Raw genomic sequence first — 20,173 nt, 5'->3', positions numbered from 1 at the left:
GGCAGTGCTGGAGCTGAGTGCAGCTCTGTGGGCAGATTTGGGAGGGATGGGGGGCACTGAGGGGGGCAGGGGTTGGTGATGGAGCTGGGGCGGGCAGAAGCTCATCCCTGACACCACCTGCTTCTCCATGGGCTGCTTTTGGAGTGGAATGGTGGGAATTGCCAGTGTGTGTTCCTGGGAAATGGAGGCGTGGCCTTCATTGGTAACATAAGGACAAAGGGCAATAAAAGAGAGGGAATCTGCTTCCTGGGGCTGGGTTTAGGCAGCTGCTGCATTTCAAGGAACCCGGGGCAGGTGCAGAGCACAGGGAGCGGGAGAAGGGAATCAGGGAGTGCTGGGGGCTGCTGAGCACAGGGGCAGCAGAGACCCAGCAAGGGCTGAGATGCTCCCGTCCCAGGAGAACATGTTTCACCTCCAGGGATAAGCCTCATGCCAGCCTCCTGCGGGATTGATGGCGAGCAGACTGCCAGGGCTGGGGGCAGCCTGGCTGTGGTCCAAGGAAAACACCCCGAGCTCTTTCCCTTGGGATCAGGCAGGTCCAGCACGGCCCCAGTGGCTCAGGCTTCAGCTGGGTTCTGGGGGAGCAGCTGGGCTTGGTTCCATTTCCTTTTGGGGCTGGTTTGGTGGGGGTTTCGGCCTGGGGTTCCTGTGTCCGTGGAGATCCAGGCCAGCTCAGCTGGGAGCTGCAGGTGGCAGAGCTCTTGTGGCCCTGCAGCAGCTGCCCCTCTCCTGTGCTCCTGCAGCCCCTGGGGGCACTGGGCAGACTGGGCAGACTGGGAACTGCCACCCTGCACCCAGGGCAGGGCCTAAAGTGAGGGACAGTCCTGGGAACAAGATGGTTCCTCATGGAATTGAGAGCCCCCCAGAGGCAGGAGGGATGGGGTGTGGCAATGGAAGTTGTCCCCAAATCAGACCCGTTCATTTCAGGGTCAGCTGGGATTTGGTGACTGATTTTAACTCCAAACGTTTTCTGCTGAGCTCTGCCAGGCCAGAGCAGTGCCAGCTTTGGGGCAGCTTTCAGAAGAGCCTCCAGAGACAGGCACGTGCCAGGAGATGGACAAACGTGGGAAAACAGTAAATAAAAAGTAGGGAGAAGCTGTTAAACAGGGCATCAGTCCTGTAGGAGCAGTGGAGATGCCAGAGGAGGAAAGCTTTAGTGAAGATGGTCCTGCCGAGGCTTCATTCCTGGGGGAGCTTCCAAAGGGTGGCTCTGGATCCTGTGAAGGGCTTGGATTAATGCTGATACCCTGCTCTGGTGCAGGTTTTATCCACGGTGTGCTGGGGGAGGCACAGCTCGGGTCCCTGGCAGAGCTCTCCTCCCACCCTGGGGCTTCCCGGGAATGGGAGGGATTCCGTGTGATCCCTGCTGGACCAGGCTGGGAGTGACTGGGAAAAGGCATCAAATCATCGAGTGCCAGACTGGTTTGGGTGGGAAGGGATCTTAAATCCCACTTAAATTTCCACTCCTGCCATGGGCAGGGACACCTCCCACTGTCCCAGGCTGCTCCCAGCCCCAATGTCCAGCCTGGCCTTGGGCACTGCTAGGGATCCAGGGGCAGCCCCAGCTGCTCTGGGCACCCTGTGCCAGGGCCTGCCCACCCTGCCAGGGAACAATTCCTGCCCAATCTCCCATCCAGCCCTGCCCTCTGGCACTGGGAAGCCATTCCCTGTGTCCTGTCCCTCCAGCCCTTGTCCCCAGTCCCTCTCCAGCTCTCCTGGAGCCCCTTTGGACACTGGAAGGGGCTCAGAGCTCTCCCTGGAGCCTCCTTTGCTCCAGCCTGAGCCCCTTTCCCAGCTCCCTCAGCCGCTCCTGCTGCTCCAGCCCCTTCCCAGCTCCGTTCCCTTCCCTGGACACGCTCCAGCCCCTCAGGGTCTCTCCTGTCAGGAGGGGCCCAGAGCTGCCCCCAGCACTGGAGGTGCCCCAGCAGTGCCAGCACAGGGGACGGGCACTGCCCTGGCCCTGCTGCCAGCCCAGAGCTGGCACAGCCCCGGGGCCAGTGGCCTCTTGCCCCCTGGGCTTTGGGAGGGGAGGAATTCCCCCTCGGTTCCTGTGCAGGGCTGTGCTGATCCCGAGGGGTGGCAGAGGCTGTGGCCCTCCTGTCCCTGCTGTGGGGACACAGCTCAGCTGCTGGGCCTGCCTGGGTTTGCTGCTGGCTGCTGCAGGATGGGCCTAAAAAGCCAAACAAAACCCCTCCAGCACTGGTGAAAAGATGGATGTGTCTCTGCTCTCCTGGCTGGGGTTGGAGAGCTCCCCTCTTCCCAGGGGGAATGGCACAATTGGTTTCCATTCCTTACCCCACAATCCTCGTTCCAGCACAACTCAGGTTCCTTTTTGGGAAAAAGCCCTCCACACCACTTTGAATCCCTCTGGAGCCCATCCTCAGCTCACCCCAAACCAGCTCCGAGGCTCACCCAGAGCTTGGAAACTCTGGGGCTGGTTTGATGCCTGGCAAAAACGTCTTGGAGAGCCCAAATGTGGGGGGTTTTTGTTTGCTTTTTCCCGGGATTGGAGCATCCATGGGCTGGTTTCCCTGTTGCTTATTGTGGCAGCTTCAACTGGTATTCCCCTGGGGAGTCGGAGTTGGATGTGGGATGTGTGGCTGTGCGTGTGTGGGGTGGCCGAGGGCTGTGGCAGCTGCCCAGCAGGGCGGGGGCACTGACGGGGTCTCTTTGCAGCGGGACGTCGCCGCTGGCCTGCCTGAATGCCATGTTACACACCAACTCCCGCGGCGAGGAGGGCATCTTCTACAAGGTCCCGGGCCGCATGGGCGTCTACACCCTCAAGGTGAGTGCCAGGGGGGTCCCTCGGAGCTCAGGGCACTGCTGGCTGCTTAGAAACGGGCTGGATCAGGATCCCAGAGTCACACTAAGGCTGGAAAAGCCCTCCCAGACCATGCAGTCCAAGCTGTGCCCCATCCCTACCTTATCCCCAGAGCACTGAGTGCCACCTCCAGCCCTTCCTGGGACACCTCCAGGGATGGGCACTCCAAATCTCCCTGGGCAGCCCCTGCCAAGGCCTGAGCACCCTTTCCATGCAGAAATTCCTGCTGCTGTCCACATTACCCAGGACAGTCCTGAAAGGGGACAATTCCTCGCTGGCAGGATAAAGGATCCTTCCCTTCTCGGGAGCTCCTGGCTGTGAAAGTGCAGCTGCAGAAGCTCCTTTTTACCCACAGTGCAGTTGGCTGATGTTAATTACTGTCCCAGAAATGAGAGAGTAATTAAAATGTTAATGAAACTCCAGCCCCAAAAGGGTAACTTCCTCTTCACTGCTCTCAGCTTCTATCTAGAGATGAAAAATCACCTTATCCTCAGTCTGAGAGAGCATTTGTGGGGAAAAATGGGAAATGTCTGATTTGCATGGTTAAAAATGAGCTGTATTGTAAATGCTAGAACGGAGATGGCTCCCACCATTCCTGATTTGGTGTGGATTTCTCTCTGGACCCCATTCAGTGCCACCCCTGCCATGGGCAGGGACACCTCCCACTGTCCCAGGCTGCTCCCAGCCCCAATGTCCAGCCTGGCCTTGGGCACTGCCGGGGACCCAGCTGCTCTGGGCACCCTGTGCCAGGGCCTGCCCACCCTCCCAGGGAACAATTCCTGCCCAATCTCCCATCCAGCCCTGCCCTCTGGCAGTGGAAGCCATTCCCTGTGTCCTGTCCCTCCAGCCCTTGTATCGGAGTTGGTGATCAGGGATGGGCAGTTTGGGGAGGGGCAGCTGCGGAGTCCCCTGGGAGGGGACGATGGGGCCGAGGTTCAGGACGTGTCACCTGCATGAGGTGTTTACAGGGGCTCACAGAGGGCGTTGGGGCCAGCAGTGCAGGAGCTCCGGGGCATTAAAAGGGCCGCGGTTGGCTGCGGGGGCCGTCCCTGGCGCGGGGGTCACTCTGCTGTGTCCCTTGGCAGAAGGACATCCCCGACGGGCTGAAGGAGCTGTCTGAGGGCTCAGAGGAGAGCAGCGATGGCCAGTCCGACTCCCAGAGCTCGGAGCACAGCAGCTCCAGCAGCGACGGCTGCGCCACCAAGGACGGCAAGAAGAGCAGGTGGAAAAGGAAAGGTGAGTTCCCGTTGTGGGAGCAGGGATTTAACCCTGTCCCGGTGTGGGAAGGACGGGGAGCTGTTTGCCCATCACCTCTCTCCCTGCAGAGCAATCCCACTGAACTGGGCTGTTCCTGCTGGTGCTGCTCCAGGTGGGCAGGGAGGGGACAGGTCCCTGTGGCAGGTGTAGCCAAGGCTCTGGCACAGCCCGGGCCAGCACAGCCAGGAGCTGCCAGGCTGCTCCTGCCAGTGATGCCTTTTCCTGGTCTTAAAACCTAGATTCAAACACAGTTAGAAGGGGAAAAGGGATTTTACCTTGGTGTTATTTTAAGGATCCTTAGGTGCACACGTCCAGGTCATATGCACTGAAATGCACCCCGCTGAATGCCCACCCCAAAAGATTGGGTATAACACTATAGGTGTTACTAATTAGCAGATCTGTCAAAGATTCCCCAATGAGAGGCTGGAGTGAGCCCCCCTCCCCAAGGAGCCTTCCCCTGGATGGTTCTATCTTGGTTTACAGAATGTGTTCTGGAGAGCACCTTGGGCTCTGGGGCACACTGATCCCCAGCTACGAAGCTTCTAAAATGTTTAGTCTCTGAGCTTGACAAACAAGTGCAAGAATGTAGGCAAAAAGCACTAAGAATACAGAAGTTGTAAAAAGGTATAACAGGGGTATAAAAGAAAAGGCAAAAAATCTTCATGGCATCACCAGGCTTCCCCTGCCAGCCCCCTGCATCCCTGCAGGGGAACTGCTGCGTCCTGGAGGGGTTGGGCCTGAGCTTTGTGCTCAGTTCTGGCCTGCTTTAGGCTCCTCTCCCTCGTAAGCCAGGCAGTATCTGGATATTGAGTCCTGTTAGTGCTCACCCTTCAATCCACTCTTTGCCTTTTTCCTTCTGCCCTCACTCGTGCACAGAATTCCTTGGCCGAGGCAGGCCATTATTGAAAAGGTATTTCCAGTGCCCTGGGGCTCCTGGGTGAGGCAGGGGGGTCCCAGAGCTGTCCCAGCCCTGCACGGAGCTGCCAAACCCTGCTGGGGAGGGACTCCTGCTGCCCAGGGGGGTCACCTGGGCCAGGCCCTGCCCTGGAGCCACAGGCCAACACCACACTGTGCCATGTGGAATTGTGAGCACTGAAAGCACCAGGAAAGCACAAAGTGTTAAAAAGCCCTTAGAAATTAAACTTGACTCCAAATCTTTCCTTTGACAGGAGAGCTGTAGACACTCTGGCTGAAATATTTCCATTTCTAACAAATCCTCTCGAAATACTCGGTCAATGAGGGGGTGTCTGGCTGCTTTCCCAACATCTCCAATGTTACAATATTAGGTAAAAAGCCTGTGAGGGAACTTATTTTAGAGAGATCTTTATGTAGAAATACGTGGAGAGATTTGAGATGAAAGTTCTGTGTATCACATTACCAAAGGGCTGGAAAGGCAGGAGGAACCCAGGTGAGAAGGAATGGAAATCTTTCCCTGAAAGCTGCCAAAAGTACCCAAAACAGGACAATGTGAAGGTATACACACAAAAAAGGGGGGTTGCTCCTCTCTGAGGTCTGGTGCTGATGTTTTTTCCTGGAATGGCATTTTGGCTGTTAGCATAAAGTCCTGTTTTATGGGTGTTAATGCCCCGAAGGTCGTTGGATGAATTGGAAATGAAGGGGAAGTTAGAAGAGGAGCTGTGGTCAGTGTTGGTCCTGAACATGTCCCTCCTGTCCGTGGTGTCCTGTGAGCAGCTCTGAAGTGCTGAACATCTCATGTTCCCTCACTCCAAGGAATTCCCAGCTGGTCATGAACTTCTCCTTCAGATCCCTCGCAGAATTCCATGAAGAACCACGTGTGCTTGCTCCCTAAAGCCGGAATGGCTGCTCTGGGCCAGGGCTTTCTGGAGCTGCCCATCACCTGCCTCCCCTGGCAGTTTGTTGTCTTCGTGGGTCTCCTCTCCCAGTTCCCTGAGAGCCACGGGCTGTGATGGACCTTCCTGAGCCGTGGGACAGAATTCCATGTGCATTTACCCTCCCAGGCACTGAACTCCCCCATCCCCCGGTGGGGTGGATTTAGAGCAGCCCAGGTGTTCAGGCAGAGGCTGGGAGGGGTCATCTGTGTCCAGCTCTGGGCCCCTCCTGACAGGAGAGACCCTGAGGGGCTGGAGCGTGTCCAGGGAAGGGAACGGAGCTGGGAATGGGCTGGAGCAGCAGGAGCGGCTGAGGGAGCTGGGAAAGGGGCTCAGGCTGGAGCAAAGGAGGCTCCGGGGGGACCTTGTGGCTCTGCACAAGTCCCTGACAGGAGGGGGCAGCCGGGGGGGTCGGGCTCTGCTGGCAGGGAACAGGGACAGGAGGAGAGGGAACGGCCTCAGGCTGGGCCAGGGCAGGCTCAGGGTGGACAGCAGCAGGAATTTCCCCATGGAAAGGGTGCTCAGGCCTTGGCAGGGGCTGCCCAGGGAGGTTTGGAGTGCCCATCCCTGGAGGTGTCCCAGGAAGGGCTGGAGGTGGCACTCAGAGCTCTGGGCTGGGGACAAGGTGGGGACCGGGCACAGGTTGGACTCGATGGTCCTGGAGGACTTTTCCAGCCTCAGGGATCCTGGGATTTTGTAAAGTTCAAACAATCTTTGCCTGGAGCATTTTTAAATTCATGTCTCTGTGCATCACCTTCTTCAGGCACTCAGTGATTTTTTGGGGTAATTTTCACCAAGTGGAGCCCCCAGTTCTCTGAACTGGCCCAGCTGTACTGGGAGCTGCAGGAGTGGATATAAGAGAGTTGTGCTGGCAGTGTCCAAGGCCAGGCTGGACATTGGGGCTTGGAGCAGCCTGGGACAGTGGGAGGTGTCCCTGTCATGGCAGGGGTGGCACTGGGTGAGCTTTAGGGTGCCTTCCAACCCAAACCAGTCTGGGATTCTGTAAAGTCTGCAGGGAAGATTTTGTTTCATTTTCAGTATTTCGTTTCCTTTGTGCATCTGGCAGGGTTCTTTCCATTTGCTCCAGCAAACACTGCAGCTTCCTGATCTTGCTACGTACAAAAAGCAACATTTAATATCCAAAAAGTGTCCATGAAGAGCGGAATTGAAGCAGAAAGTGGGGTCAGCTCCATCCCAGGCGTGGTTCATCTCCCTGTCCTGCAGTCAGGGATGAGTGGAGTGGGAATGAGGGAATCTGCAGCCCCGGGAGTTGTTGGTGGTGACCATCCCAACTTCCACACTGACTTTGGGGGACCAGGAGAGGCAGGGTTGGTGCTGACAGAGATCCTCGAGGTTCCTCTGAGCCTTTTCCTCCTGCCTTTTCCCGCTTTTTTTCACTTGGTCCATTTGTTTGCCCTTTTTAACCAGCGAGGCATTACATTCCAGTGAGGAAGATTCCTCTGGAGCTGCAGAGCATCAGCCCTGGAATGCAGCAGTCCTCCAGGGCCCGTGACATGGAACACACAAAAACCTCCTTCCTCATGAAAAAAATCCAGAATCTCATAGTTCAACTGGAGAATATCCCAAAGACAGCTGGAGCTGTCCCGTGGCACCCTGGGCCCTGTGTGAGGGTGGGGTCGGCAGCGTCCCCAAGCCTTTGGGATCCGGCTGATCCCGAGGGTTTTGGTGGGAAGCAGCGCTCGGACAGGGCACAGCTGGTTGTTTCTGCAGGGCCTGGGGAGCAGAGTTGGATGGTGAGAGAAGGGGATGGAGGTAAAATGCAGAGTGGGGCGGGCAGGAGCACAGGAGCTGCCCCGAGCCCTCCGTGCCAGGGACTGCGGCGAGCTGCCCCGGCCGTGCTCATCCCCGGTGAAACAGGAAGTGTGTCCGGATAACGTCGGCAGCCACTTCCTTATATGTGCAAAAACAAAGTGCTCTGGCAGCACAAAGCAACACTTTGATTTTGGGAGGGAGGACGGAGCCCTCGGTGCCTCTGCAGAGCACATGGGCCCCGGAGGGGCCGGGAGCAGCAGGAATGTTCATGGAGCAGCTCCGGGCACTGCCCCGTGGAGGTAAGGGAAGGGAGGAACTTCCAGCAGGGACTTCTGGCAGAATTCCCCTGGCAGGGCCTTCTGGGGCCTCTCTGTGTCCATCAGGGTGAGACAGACCCCGTGTCTTGGGCCTGGAAGTGAAGCAGCTGCTTGGCCTCATCCCTGGAGTTTGGTGATAAAACCAGCTTTTTTGGGATGCAGGCCTTGTGGAAACGGCCTCAGTTCACCATGGGGAGGTCAGGTTGGATGTTGGGAACAATCCCTGGAAAGGGCTGTCCAGGCCTGGCACAGCTGCCCGGGGCAGGGGTGGAGTGCCCATCCCTGCAGGGATTAAAAGCCCCGTGGATGTGGCACTTGGGGACGGGGCAGTGGTGGCCTTGGCAGTGCTGGGGGATGGTTGGACTCTATGATCTCCAAGGGTTTTTCCAACCCAAACAATTCCATGATTCTCAAAGGATGCTGGGGGGACTCCTGGGGTCCTGTGGTGTTTTAAACCACCCTGAAAGTTTAAGTGTAAAAAAGCCTCGTTCAGGTGCTTTTGACACCGTCTCACCAGGGTTGTGTAGGACAAGGGGCAGGAGGTTGTGGTGATCATGAAACAGCTGCAGTCATGGGGCTCCTCCAGCAAATTCAACCCAAGTTTCTGTGTTAAAAAGGAAAAAAAAAAGGGAAAAAGAGAAAAAATGAGATTGTAAAGCCAACGTTTAGGGAAAAGGGAGAAACAAACTAGGCCATATTATGGATAATCCTTCTCCATGAGCCAGTGATCAGCTTGTCTTGAATCTTTGTACAGCTGAGGGCTCCCTCCTGGCTCCCAGAATTTAGTTGGACCAGCTCAGTGTTCAGAGGGAAAAGTCTCAGTGTTTGGGCAAGGTCAGAATAGGTCATGGCCAAGAGCTGCTGTGGAGTGGGGCAGTGAAGGGAAACAGCTGCAGGAATTAAAAGGTGCACTGAGCTCCCTGCCAGTGCCAGGGAAAACGGGAGTAAGGGATAAAGCAGCGTTCTGAGCTGGAGAGCTCTGCATTCTCCTTCGGCCAGAGGAATCCCTGGGATTTGGGGAGATGCCAGAGCACAGCTGGAGCCTGGCACCTGCTTTGCTGGAGCAGCTTCGTGTCCTGCGAGGGCCAGGCCCTGCCCAGCACTGCCCCCCACCCAGAGCAGCTGCCAGGAGCAAGAGGAGAAAAAGGGATTCTGTTTGGGTTCTGTCACTTTGTTTCCTCCTGCTGAAGGCTGGGTAGAAATATCAGCTTTTCTAAACGCAGCAAGTCCTGCCCCTGCGCGTGACTGGGGGGCAGCTGCTTTCTGAGGATCCCGTTGTGCAATTCACGAGGGATCTGCACGCACAGAAATGTCCTTTTCCCTTTTTTTGGATTAATGGGGCTTCTCTTCAGCCCATCGAGTCCAACCTGTGCCTGATGCCCACCTTGTCCCCAGCCCAGAGCTCTGAGTGCCACCTCCAGCCCTTCCTGGGACACCTCCAGGGATGGGCACTCCAAACCTCCCTGGGCAGCCCCTGCCAAGGCCTGAGCACCCTTTCCATGCAGAAATTCCTGCTGCTGTCCACCCTGAGCCTGCCCTGGCCCAGCCTGAGGCCATTCCCTCTCCTCCTGTCCCTGTTCCCTGGCAGCAGAGCCCGACCCCCCCGGCTGCCCCCTCCTGTCAGGGACTTGTGCAGAGCCACAAGGTCCCCCCGGAGCCTCCTTTGCTCCAGCCTGAGCCCCTTTCCCAGCTCCCTCAGCCGCTCCTGCTGCTCCAGCCCCTTCCCAGCTCCGTTCCCTGCCCTGGACACGCTCCAGCCCCTCAGGGTCTCTCCTGTCAGGAGGGGCCCAGAGCTGCCCCCAGCACTGGAGGTGCCCCAGCAGTGCCAGCACAGGGGACGGGCACTGCCCTGGCCCTGCTGCCAGCCCAGAGCTGGCACAGCCCCGGGGCCAGTGGCCTCTTGTCCAATTCCCTGTGCCTTGTGCTGAGCAGTGGCAGAGGCTGGGGTTGGGGCAGAACCTGCCAGCTTTGCCAGCTCTGTTCCTTTGGAGCAGGAGAGTTTGGGCAGCTGGCAGTGTTTGTGTCACACTGAGCTGCCACCAGCACGTCACACACCAGTGGTGGCACCAGCTCCATGCAAATTGTGTGTCTCTGATGGGACTTGCTTGTCATAAATGCTCTGAATTTGATTGAATTTCCTGTCCAGCCGTTCTGTAAAGTGGAAGTTTGATGTATAAACTGCATATATATAAATATACACAGAAATACAGAGTGCTGAGTGTGGGGATGTGAGCAGTCCTCAGAACCATCGGTGGGAATTGCAGGATTTGCCCCAAGTGACCCAAAACATCCAGGTGGGACCAGGCTCTGCTGGCAGGGAACAGGGACAGGAGGAGAGGGAACGGCCTCAGGCTGGGCCAGGGCAGGCTCAGGGTGGACAGCAGCAGGAATTTCTGCATGGAAAGGGTGCTCAGGCCTTGGCAGGGGCTGCCCAGGGAGGTTTGGAGTGCCCATCCCTGGAGGTGTCCCAGGAAGGGCTGGAGGTGGCACTCAGTGCTCTGGGCTGGGGACAAGGTGGGCATCAGGCACGGGCTGGACTGGATGCTCTGTGAGGGCTTTTCCAGCCTCAGGGATCCTGGGATTTCTGGCATTTCTCCTGCACTTGGCTGTTCAGAGCATCTTTGACCCTGTAGCAGCAGAGTCCTGACCTGCAGTGACGCTCCCAGCCCAGCCACCTTCCCTTAGCAGTACATAACCCATTTTTTACTTTAACTCCTTCCTCTGGTTCTCCTCCCAGTCCGTGTTCCCAGTGGGTGATGTTGTTCCCTGTGATTCCTGACGGTGTGAGGAGCTCTCCTCAGGAGCTGCAGTTTTCAGTTGGGCTTCTTGGAAAGGTTTTCCTTCCAGCCAGATTTGGTTGTGTTTTCATCATTTGTGGGAGATGAAATCTTTTGAAGTGGAGAACAGGAATTAATGCTCCAGACATCTCTGCCCTTACTGGCAACCTGGGCACGTTCCCTGTGCCCTCAGGACTGCTCATCTCCCAGGACAGGAGTTCAGAGAGCTATGGAATGGGTTGGATTGGGAGGGACCTCAAAGCCCATCCAGTGCCAGCCCTGCCACGGGCAGGGACACCTCCCACTGTCCCAGGCTGCTCCCAGCCCCAATGTCCAGCCTGGCCTTGGGCACTGCCAGGGATCCAGGGGCAGCCCCAGCTGCTCTGGGCACCCTGTGCCAGGGCCTGCCCACCCTCCCAGGGGGGAATGAGTTAATGTCCAATGAGTTACCCAATAGTGGAAGAATTAGTTAATAGTTAAAGAATCAGGTGATGGTTAATCCTCCCCTCTCAGAACATGGCCCACAGCAGCTTCCTGACTTTCAGAAGCCTCCCAGCCCCTGCAGGTGCTCACAAAGGCTGCGGGAGCTGATTCCCAACATTCCCTCAGCCGGGTGACGTCTGTGCTGCTGTGCCCACCTTGGCTGGGGCGCTGCTGCTGGCTCAGAGCAAGGAGCTCCCTGCCTGTCCCTGCCTGTCCCTGCCTGTCCCTCTGCCCTGTCCTTGTCCCAGCAGTGCCGGTGGCAGCCCGAGGAGCACAGGGAGGCTTTTCCTTCCTTCCCAAGCAGCACATTCCTGCGGGGAGGCCATGGAAGTGGGAGTTCCTGGAGCTCAGGCTGCCCAGCAGTCTGCTCTGAGAGCCCTTCTCCTGCCAAGCTCTAACTCGGAGGCTCAGCTGTGCCTGCCTGGGGAAGGGGAGGGTCTCTGACATCAGGAGATCCTCAGCAGCCGCCGTGGATAAAGCAGAGGGAAAGGGATGGAGTTTGTCCCATTTCCAGCTGTGGTTTGCCAGATCTGGGCACTGCCCTGGCACTGCCCCAGCCCCAGGACTGAGATCTGACTGCTGGACACTGCCCTGGCACTGCCCCAGCCCCGGGACTGAGATCTGACTGCTGGACACTGCCCTGGCACTGCCCCAGCCCCGGCACTGAGATCTGACTGCTGGACACTGCCCTGGCACTGCCCCAGCCCCGGCACTGAGATCTGGCTGTGCAGTTGCTCTCTGGATAAAACATCCCAACGTTCCCAGGACTCTGTGGCTGGAGCAGGGGTCGGGTTTGGAGCGCTGGGGTGGCACCAGGACTGTGAGTACTCGGCTCTTGCCGTGTTTCCAGCCCCGAGCTGTGTCCCCCCGGCCAGAGCCGGGGCTGGGCCGTGTCCAGGCTGCCGGAGGGCCCGGGACCCGTGTGGCTCCAGGGTCAGGGGTTCCCAGGTGTTCTAATGCACCTTTGCAAACTGATGGAAATCAGCCTGGGCTGTGAGCTGGAAGTGCTGCTGGCGGTGAGTTCCACACTCAGACCTTGCCGCTCCTGAGCGAGCGTTCCCATCTGGGGCGAATCAGGAAGAGTTAATCCCAAACGGCTGCGGGAGGAAGAGCTGGAGCAGCTTCACTGGATGGGCTCTGACGGCTCAAAACTGGTCCTGTAACACAGAGGAGAAACGGAATTCAGCTTTAGCTAATCCCTGGAGTGTCCAAGGCCAGGCTGGACGGGGCTTGGAGCAGCCTGGGACAGTGGGAGGTGTCCCTGCCCATGGCAGGGCTGGCACTGGAGGGGCTTTGAGGTCCCTTTCCCCCCAAACCAGTCTGGGATTCCCTGAGCTGCTGGTGTGCTCTGAGGAACTCGCTGTGCTCAGGGCCGCTTGTGGCTCAGGGACAGATGTGACTTCAGCACATGTGGTGTCACAGGTGGCCACAGTGGCACTCAGAAGAGATTTCCCTGAGGAGCTGTGTGAAGAAGCAGAGGGATCTGCGCTGTCACGTGCGGGGCTTTCACAGCCGCTGCTGCCCCAGGGCCTTCCCAAGGCACACTCCAGGGTGTTGTGGTTCCAGGCTCCAGGGTGTTGTGGTTCCAGGCACTCCAGGGTGTTGTGGTTCCAGGCTCTCCAGGGTGTTGTGGTTCCAGGCTCTCCAGGGTGTTGTGGTTCCAGGCTCCAGGGTGTTGTGGCTCCAGGGTGTTGTGGTTCCAGGCTCCAGAGTGTTGTGGTTCCAGGCGTTGTTTCTCCAGAGCAATCAGAACAATTCTCTTTGGTGTCTTGTTACTCCAAGTGCAGTGATGCAGTCCCTGCAGCCCAGTTCCCTTCAGTGAGGGACGTCTCCCCCCGGGCACCACGAGGGAAGGCTTTGGGTTCTGCTGGAGAAGCTGCCCAACATCCGGTGCTGTGACTCCTGCTGTACTTCCTGCACCTGAGTATTCCCAGGAATGTGGTGCCTGAGGCTGGCAAAGGCACAGGTCTGGCAGCTCTGTGGCAGCACAGGGGCTTCTCCCTTTTCTCTCGGTGTTATTTTGGTGTTGCTGTTGTTGAGCCCAGCAGCTGAACCGTGGCCAGGGGGAGCCTCCCGAAAATCCTCGTGCTGGGTTTGTGCTGCTTCCCAGTGGATCCTGCTCTGTTCTGCTTCCACAGTGCCTTACTGATCCTTAAATTCATAGACCCAGCGAATCCCAGACTGGTTTGGGTGGGAAGGGACCTTAAAAATCATTCCAATCCCAACACCTTCCACTGTCCCAGGCTGCTCCCAGCCCCAATGTCCAGCCTGGCCTTGGGCACTGCCAGGGATCCAGGGGCAGCCCCAGCTGCTCTGGGCACCCTGTGCCAGGGCCTGCCCACCCTCCCAAAAATCGTTCCCAAATTCCCCACCCTCCTAAATTCCCTTCCCAATCTCCCATCCATCCCTGCCCTCTGGCACTGGGAAGCCATTCCCTGTGTCCTGTCCCTCCAGCCCTTGCTTGGAGCACCCTGGCACAGTGGGAGGTGTCCCTGCCCATGGCACTGGATGGGTTTTAAGGTCCCTTCCATCCCAAACCATTCCAAGATTCTGTGATTAACCAGAGACATTTCCATGCTCCTCAAAGTGTTTTAATGGCTTCCCTCCAAGTTTTTCATGCCACACATCTGGATCCCATTAGCTGTTTAAAATTGGGATATTTTAAGCTCATGACTGCACAGTTGGGGGGGATTTTATATTTTTAGCTCAGCTTGACTTTACTTTCAGCCCAAACAAGCAAAGTGCAGCTTTTCATTCTGGAGCTGCAGAGGTCGAGCAGATGAACCCATGGACATGGACACAGCTGGAGCTCAGGATGGGCTGCCCTGGATCCCAGGCCAGGCTGGACACTGGGGCTGGGAGCAGCCTGGGACAGTGGGAGGTGTCCCTGCCTATGGCAGGGGTGGCACTGGGTGGGCTCTGAGGTCCCTTCCCACCCAAACCATTCCAGGACTCTGTGGGGTTCCAGTGATTTGCAGTAGGGGCTGATCCGAGATCCATCTCTCAGCCCGCAGGGAACACCCCGGAGATGAGCAGTCAGTCAGGGAAGTGGCTTTGGGCTGGAGCCAGGATCTGCAGGAAGTGCCTGCTGGGCTCTTGGAGCAGAGTGGGAGCAGTTCAGATCAGCCTGAGCTGGGTGCTGACCCCGGGCCATGCTGGGATCCAGGCACCCGGTGCCGGCAGAGCTCTGCTGTTCCTGCACCGCTGCCTGGGGACTCACCCAGGGATTCTTATTTTCCCCAGTATCCACCCTGAGCCTGCCCTGGCCCAGCCTGAGGCCGTTCCCTCTCCTCCTGTCCCTGTTCCCTGGGAGCAGAGCCCGACCCCCCCCGGCTGCCCCCTCCTGTCAGGGCCTGAGGGCGGGATCCTGAGGCATCCCTGGATCCATCCTGGGTTTGCTGTTTGCAGCAGTCCCCTGCAGTTTCCCTGAAGGAGTTACCCACTCATCCTCTTCAGTGAATTCCCCTGAAATCGGCACTGCTGCTTCCCCTCCTGCCCAGATTCTTTGTGTTGAAGAGGACACAGAAATTGTTCTGTGTCTGACCAGTGGGTTTGGGTTTGCACATCTGTCCTGCAGCCCCTTTGGGCCCTGGAAGGAGCTCTGAGGTCTCTCCTCTGTGCCAGCATCACTTCTGCCAATTCTTTGTTTTTAAACAAACAGTTTTTAGAAGCCTTTTGTTGAAATTCTCAGGAACTTTGAGGGAACTCTTTTAACAACAGATTTTCTTTGCTTCCCATTCTCTTTATCCAATGATCAGAGAATCCCAGGGAGTTTGGGACCTGCTTTGCCTCTCCAGGTGCTGGTCGGGCTCTGAACTGTTCCAGCATTTTATTGATCTGCACTTCCACCCAGCCCAGGAGGCAGATCCGGGTTACAAACATTCCAGGGACACAGCCTGGGCTTGCCAGCTCTGGGTGCAACATCAGGGTTTGGGGTTGTTGGCCCTTCCTTGGTGGTTCTGCTCCCTGTGCTTTCTGTCACCTTTCCCCACGGGCAGGGATCACGGATGACCCGTTTCTGACCCAGACCTCTCAGTGGTGCAGCATCTGCTGGCATTCCAGGGCTGGAATTGCCTCCTCTGGGCTGTGTGTGCCCAGGATCCTGCTGTTCCCAGCTGCCCACAGCCCGCAGGAGAGCTTTGGCTTTTGTGGTTGTTACTGACTCCGTGTGTTTTATTGGAATGTTGCCTTCTGCTGGGGCGTTATTTCGGGGAGGTTCCCTTCTCCGTGGACCCTGAGCAGGATCCTGCTGGCTGCAGTTAATGAAGGGCTGGGTCGTTATCTCTTGGCTCCTTCTCCGCTGATTGCCCAGGAAGTGTTAATTAATTGAAGTGTTAATTAATTGCCTTATGTGTGACTCTTGATTATCCCCCATGGCAGGGCCACCCCACCACCAAACCTTCCTTGTCTGGTTCCCCTGATCTCACGGGGGTTTTGTCACCTCCTAAATTCATGGCCTGAGACGTTCAGGAATTTGCTGAATTTTGCTGCTTTTTCTTATTAAGAGAAGGCTCCAGGGAGAGCTCAGAGCCCCTTGCAGGGCCTAAAGGGGCTCCAGGAGAGCTGGAGAGGGACTGGGGACAAGGGCTGGAGGGACAGGACACAGGGAATGACTTCCCAGTGCCAGAGGGCAGGGATGGATGGGATAATGGGGCAGGAATTGTTCCTGGGAGGGTGGGCAGGCCCTGGCACAGGGTGCCCAGAGCAGCTGGGGCTGCCCCTGGATCCCTGGCAGTGCCCAAGGCCAGGCTGGACATTGGGGCTGGGAGCAACCTGGGACAGTGGGAGGTGTCCCCAGATCCTGGGATTTGGGGTATCCTGTGCCAGACAGGTTCATTCAGGCGACTGGAGCAGCTGTTGTTTAATTCCCATCCCCAATTAGTTGTTTGTAATGAGGCTCTCTAAAGGTTAAATCACCTGGAGCTGGAAGCTTCACTCCAGGGACTCCGGCTGGCTTGGGCTGGACTTCTCTCCATGTCTGGACTCGCCCACTGGGAATACACCCTCATTTCCTGGGGCATCCTGTGCATTCCCCTATTTCCTTTTAGAGAGGAGCTTTAGGTGATGTCCTCTCCTGTTCCTCTGCACCTCGTGCACGTTCCCAGCCTGCCGAGGGGCTGGGATTGACCCCGAGCAGGAGCTGCTGCCAGCGAGGGCCCCGACCTCCGGCCATTGCAGAGGGCCACGGCCAGGCTGTGATTCCAGCGTGGAGCTGGCTGGGCTGGAGCCTTTCCTCACGCTGCCCTGGGGTCTGAAGGCAGCTGTTTGCAGGTTTAATAAAAAGAGATGGGCCAGAGCTGACCCAGCTGGATTTGGCCGTGGAGCTGCTGCCTGCAGTGGGGAACAGCTCCCTCGGGAAGGAGGGAATGCAGTGATCCTTCCTGCCAGCAGTCACAGGTGCTGGAGGTGCTGGAGGCTCCTGAGGTGCTCTGATGCAGGGAGGAGAGGGTGGGAAGGTGGGATCCTGTGTCTGTATAGATTTATATTTGTGTTTATATTTATATTTATTTTTATATTTGTATTTGCATCTCTGTTCCCGCAGTGTCGTCCCGCCTGGCCCCGACAGCCTCCCCGCAGTCCGGCTGCCCCTCCCCGTCCATCCCAGGCAAGGGCCTCTCCTCCTCTCAGAAGCACAGCAAGAAGGCTCTCAAGCAGGTGAGTGAGCCTGGGAGCCCCTGGAGATCTCGGCAGTGCCTTGACTTTCTGGGAAACCAGCCCTGGGAAGCTGCTCCAGGCAGGGATGGAACCCCAGGGGTCCTGCCTGGCTCTAACCAGGGCCTGCCTGGAGCTTCCCTCTCTCCTGAAGGTGATGGGAATATTGTGCTGCTCAGTTCCTTTGATTTCTCCCTAAAAGAAGCCTGGACTTTTACAATTGTTACTTTAGAGAAAGGCATAAAATGTGATTCTTTTCCCCAGTCCTTTGATGAGATTCCATGGCTTCCTGCTGTCGGAGGAAACGCGTTTGGTAAATTCAGACTTTGGGGGAAAGGAGTTCAGTGCACTGAGTTCTTCCCCTGGTGGGCAGCACTTCCCTCCCAAGGAATTCCATGGGTGCTGCATGTCCTCATGGAGGGCAGGGGAAGGCAAGAGCAGGAATTCCATGGATGCTGGCTGTCCGAAGGGGAAAGAGCAGGAATGCCATGGACAGAGTGTCTGGAGGAGAAGGAGGGAGAACGCTGGGCCTTTGCATCGCTCCTCTCCTGGGTGCTGTGAGGCACAGAGCAGGAGTGACTGATTTCCATGGAATTTTTCATGGAATTTTCATGGAAAGCCCGTTGTGGATCCTGTTCCCTGCGTGCACAGCACAGAGTGGGAGCTGCTCGTGCTTCACGTCTGCTCCTCTTGATGCAAAATTGCAGCTGAATTTTCCCCAGTGTGGGGTTCCCAGGTGCTTCCCCAGCTGCACTGCTCGGGTTCCCAGGGTCCATAGAGAGGAAATGCTCTGTCCGGGCTGGATTTCCCTTGGGAAGGGGAATGTGTGTGAGGAGTCATGGATCAGGTGCAGGGACTGTGGGAGCTGCTCACAGCAGATGGAATCACGAGGTGTCCCAGCAGGATTTGCTCTCCCAGCCCAGCCTAGTCCCTGGCTTGTTCCAGCAGAGAAGCAGCACTCGGGATGGCATTCCTGAGGTGCCCCGGCCTTGGGAAGGGATCTGCAGGGAGAGAGAAGTCGCTCATCAGGGGCTGTTACTGAGGAGGGCAGGGAGGGAAGGGGAGGATGAACGGGAGCTGTGGTTCCAGCCCCAGGGAGCTGAGGTGGTGCCAAAGGAGATGCCAGCTCTGGGAATTTCCTGTTCCCACGTGGCTGTTTGATTCCCCACCGGGAGCTCAGGCTGTGAGGGGGTTGTCACTGCAGCCAGGTTTTCCTCTGAGCTTCCAAGCCCAGCTCCCACTTCCGTTTGAATCCCCAGAAAATTGCTTCCCACTAATTGAGCAGGATATTAATGACAGTCTCTGCGTTCCTCAGCCCTCGTTAATCCTGGCTGGCAAACATTCCCCAGCAGCCACACAGGCTCTTCCCTTCACAGGGGTGACCAGACTGGCGCAGGGTGCCCAGAGCAGCTGGGGCTGCCCCTGGATCCCTGGCAGTGTCCAGGACCAGGCTGGACATTGGGGCTGGGAGCACCGTGGGGTAGTGGAAGGTGTCCCTGCCCATGGCAGGGGTGGGACTGGAAGTTATAAAAGGCAGCTAAAAAGAGGAAATTGGGATGGTGGGAAGGAGAGACGGGGCTGGAGAACACCACGGTGTGAGTGAAAGGGGGATTAGAGGAACTCCCCTGTCCTTAATCCTGTCTGTGCCCTGGATTATTGCTGGGGGCTGGCTGGCTCAGCCCTCCCCTCCTCAGTAATTACAACATTCCTGGAGGGAAGAGGGCGTGGATTTCTGAGGGAGGACCTTTAACCCTGGGACTCCACGTGCTGCCGGACTGGGAATGTGGATGGGGCTGTTCCAGAAACCAGGATTTGGTTCATCCACACACCAGAGTTCAGCCTGGGCAATGCAGCTGAGCAGTGCCTGTGCCATCCCCACAGCCTGGGGGAGGGTGCCAGGCTGCATTCCTTAGGATCCTCTGGAAAAATCCTGGCTTGGAGGTCAGAATTGAAACTGGCTCATCCTGCTGGAGATTCCACGACTCCCAAATCGTTTGGGTTGGAAAAGCCCTCAGAGCCCATGGAGTCCAACCATTCCCAGCACTGCTGAGGCCACCACTGACCCCTGCCCGTGTCCCCAAGTGCCACCTCCATGGGGCTTTTGCATCCTGAGGATTTCAGATCCATTCAGTGCTGAGGGAGGGACCCACGGCAGAGCTCTCCCCCGTGGGAGCAGCCCAGCAGTGGGATCAGGACACAGAGGGGTTGTGCCCCCTCCATCCCCGGAGCTTTCCAGGCCCGGAGGAGCCCCTGGCTGAGCAGGAGTTGGGCTGGAGACTCCCGAGGTCCTTTCCCACCAGAATTGTTCTGTGGTTGTCACAGACCCATGGATTGGTTTGGGTGGGAAGGGACCTCAAAGCCCATCCAGTGCCACCCCTGCCATGGGCAGGGACACCTCCCACTGTCCCAGGCTGCTCCCAGCCCCAATGTCCAGCCTGGCCTTGGGCACTGCCAGGGATCCAGGGGCAGCCCCAGCTGCTCTGGGCACCCTGTGCCAGGGCCTGCCCACCCTCCCAGGGAACAATTCCTGCCCAATCTCCCATCCAGCCCTGCCCTCTGGCACTGGGAAGCCATTCCCTGTGTCCTGTCCCTCCAGCCCTTGTCAAGAGTCTCTCCCTCTCTCACCTTTTGGCTCCTTCAGGTCCTGGAAGGCCACAGTTAGGTCACCCCAGAGCCTTCACTTCTTCAGGCTGGACAATCCCAATTTTCTCAGCCCTTCCCCAGGGAGAGCTGCTCCATCCCCCTGTTATGACAGGATTCAGTGTAATTTAGATTCAAAGAAACCCCCAAATGTTTAGAACAGGCATCAGAAGAGGAACGCTGACACAGAATTTAAAGAGGCATCCAAGGAGTTTCCTCCCGTTCCCACGTCCAGCACTGCAGGACCAAGAGCTGAGGGGACACAGGGAGCAAACCTGGAACTGTGTTAGCTCAGCCAGGAAAAGCACAGCCGGTGTCCAGAGCCCGAGACGTGGCAGTGTGGGGTTCAGCCAGCCCTGGGCACAGCAGCGCCCACAGCCGCTGCTTCCCTGGTGGTCGCTGTGCCCTGGGCTTCACCCAGGCAGGATCTGAGAACCTTCCTTGAACTTGTTTGGGGATGTTTTATTCCTGTGAATGCCAGGGCTCTTTTCATCTCTCCTCTTTGAAAGCTTTTGACCTCAGTAACGGGAGGTCAGTTCAGTTCTGCCGTGTTTCCCCTCTGGCTGAACACTTCTCCAAGCTCTGGGAGAAGCGGCTGCGTAG

At 57.4% G+C, this 20,173-nt stretch overlaps 1 protein-coding gene across 3 annotated transcripts in view; it reads left to right on the top strand.

Moving 5' to 3' along the window:
- Window positions 1–20,173, top strand: part of ASXL2 (ASXL transcriptional regulator 2) — a 65,151-nt gene that overhangs the window by 29,476 nt on the left and 15,502 nt on the right. For 2 of the 3 annotated variants that reach the window (XM_032103133.1, XM_032103134.1), the window contains 3 exons: window positions 2,677–2,785; window positions 3,907–4,057; window positions 16,821–16,933. In XM_032103133.1, the coding sequence (XP_031959024.1) occupies window positions 2,677–2,785; window positions 3,907–4,057; window positions 16,821–16,933 (373 nt within the window). Of the gene's footprint in view, window positions 1–2,676; window positions 2,786–3,906; window positions 4,058–7,852; window positions 8,001–16,820; window positions 16,934–20,173 lie in introns of those variants that run through there. The other variant, XM_032103135.1, reaches the window with a different exon arrangement.

The sequence above is a fragment of the Corvus moneduloides genome, chromosome 3 (genome assembly GCF_009650955.1).
Source record: "Corvus moneduloides isolate bCorMon1 chromosome 3, bCorMon1.pri, whole genome shotgun sequence".
In the NCBI taxonomy this organism is placed as follows: Eukaryota; Metazoa; Chordata; class Aves; order Passeriformes; family Corvidae; genus Corvus; species Corvus moneduloides.
The sequence above is the reverse complement of the archived record's forward strand: the minus strand, read 5'-3'. Positions and strand labels throughout refer to the sequence as shown.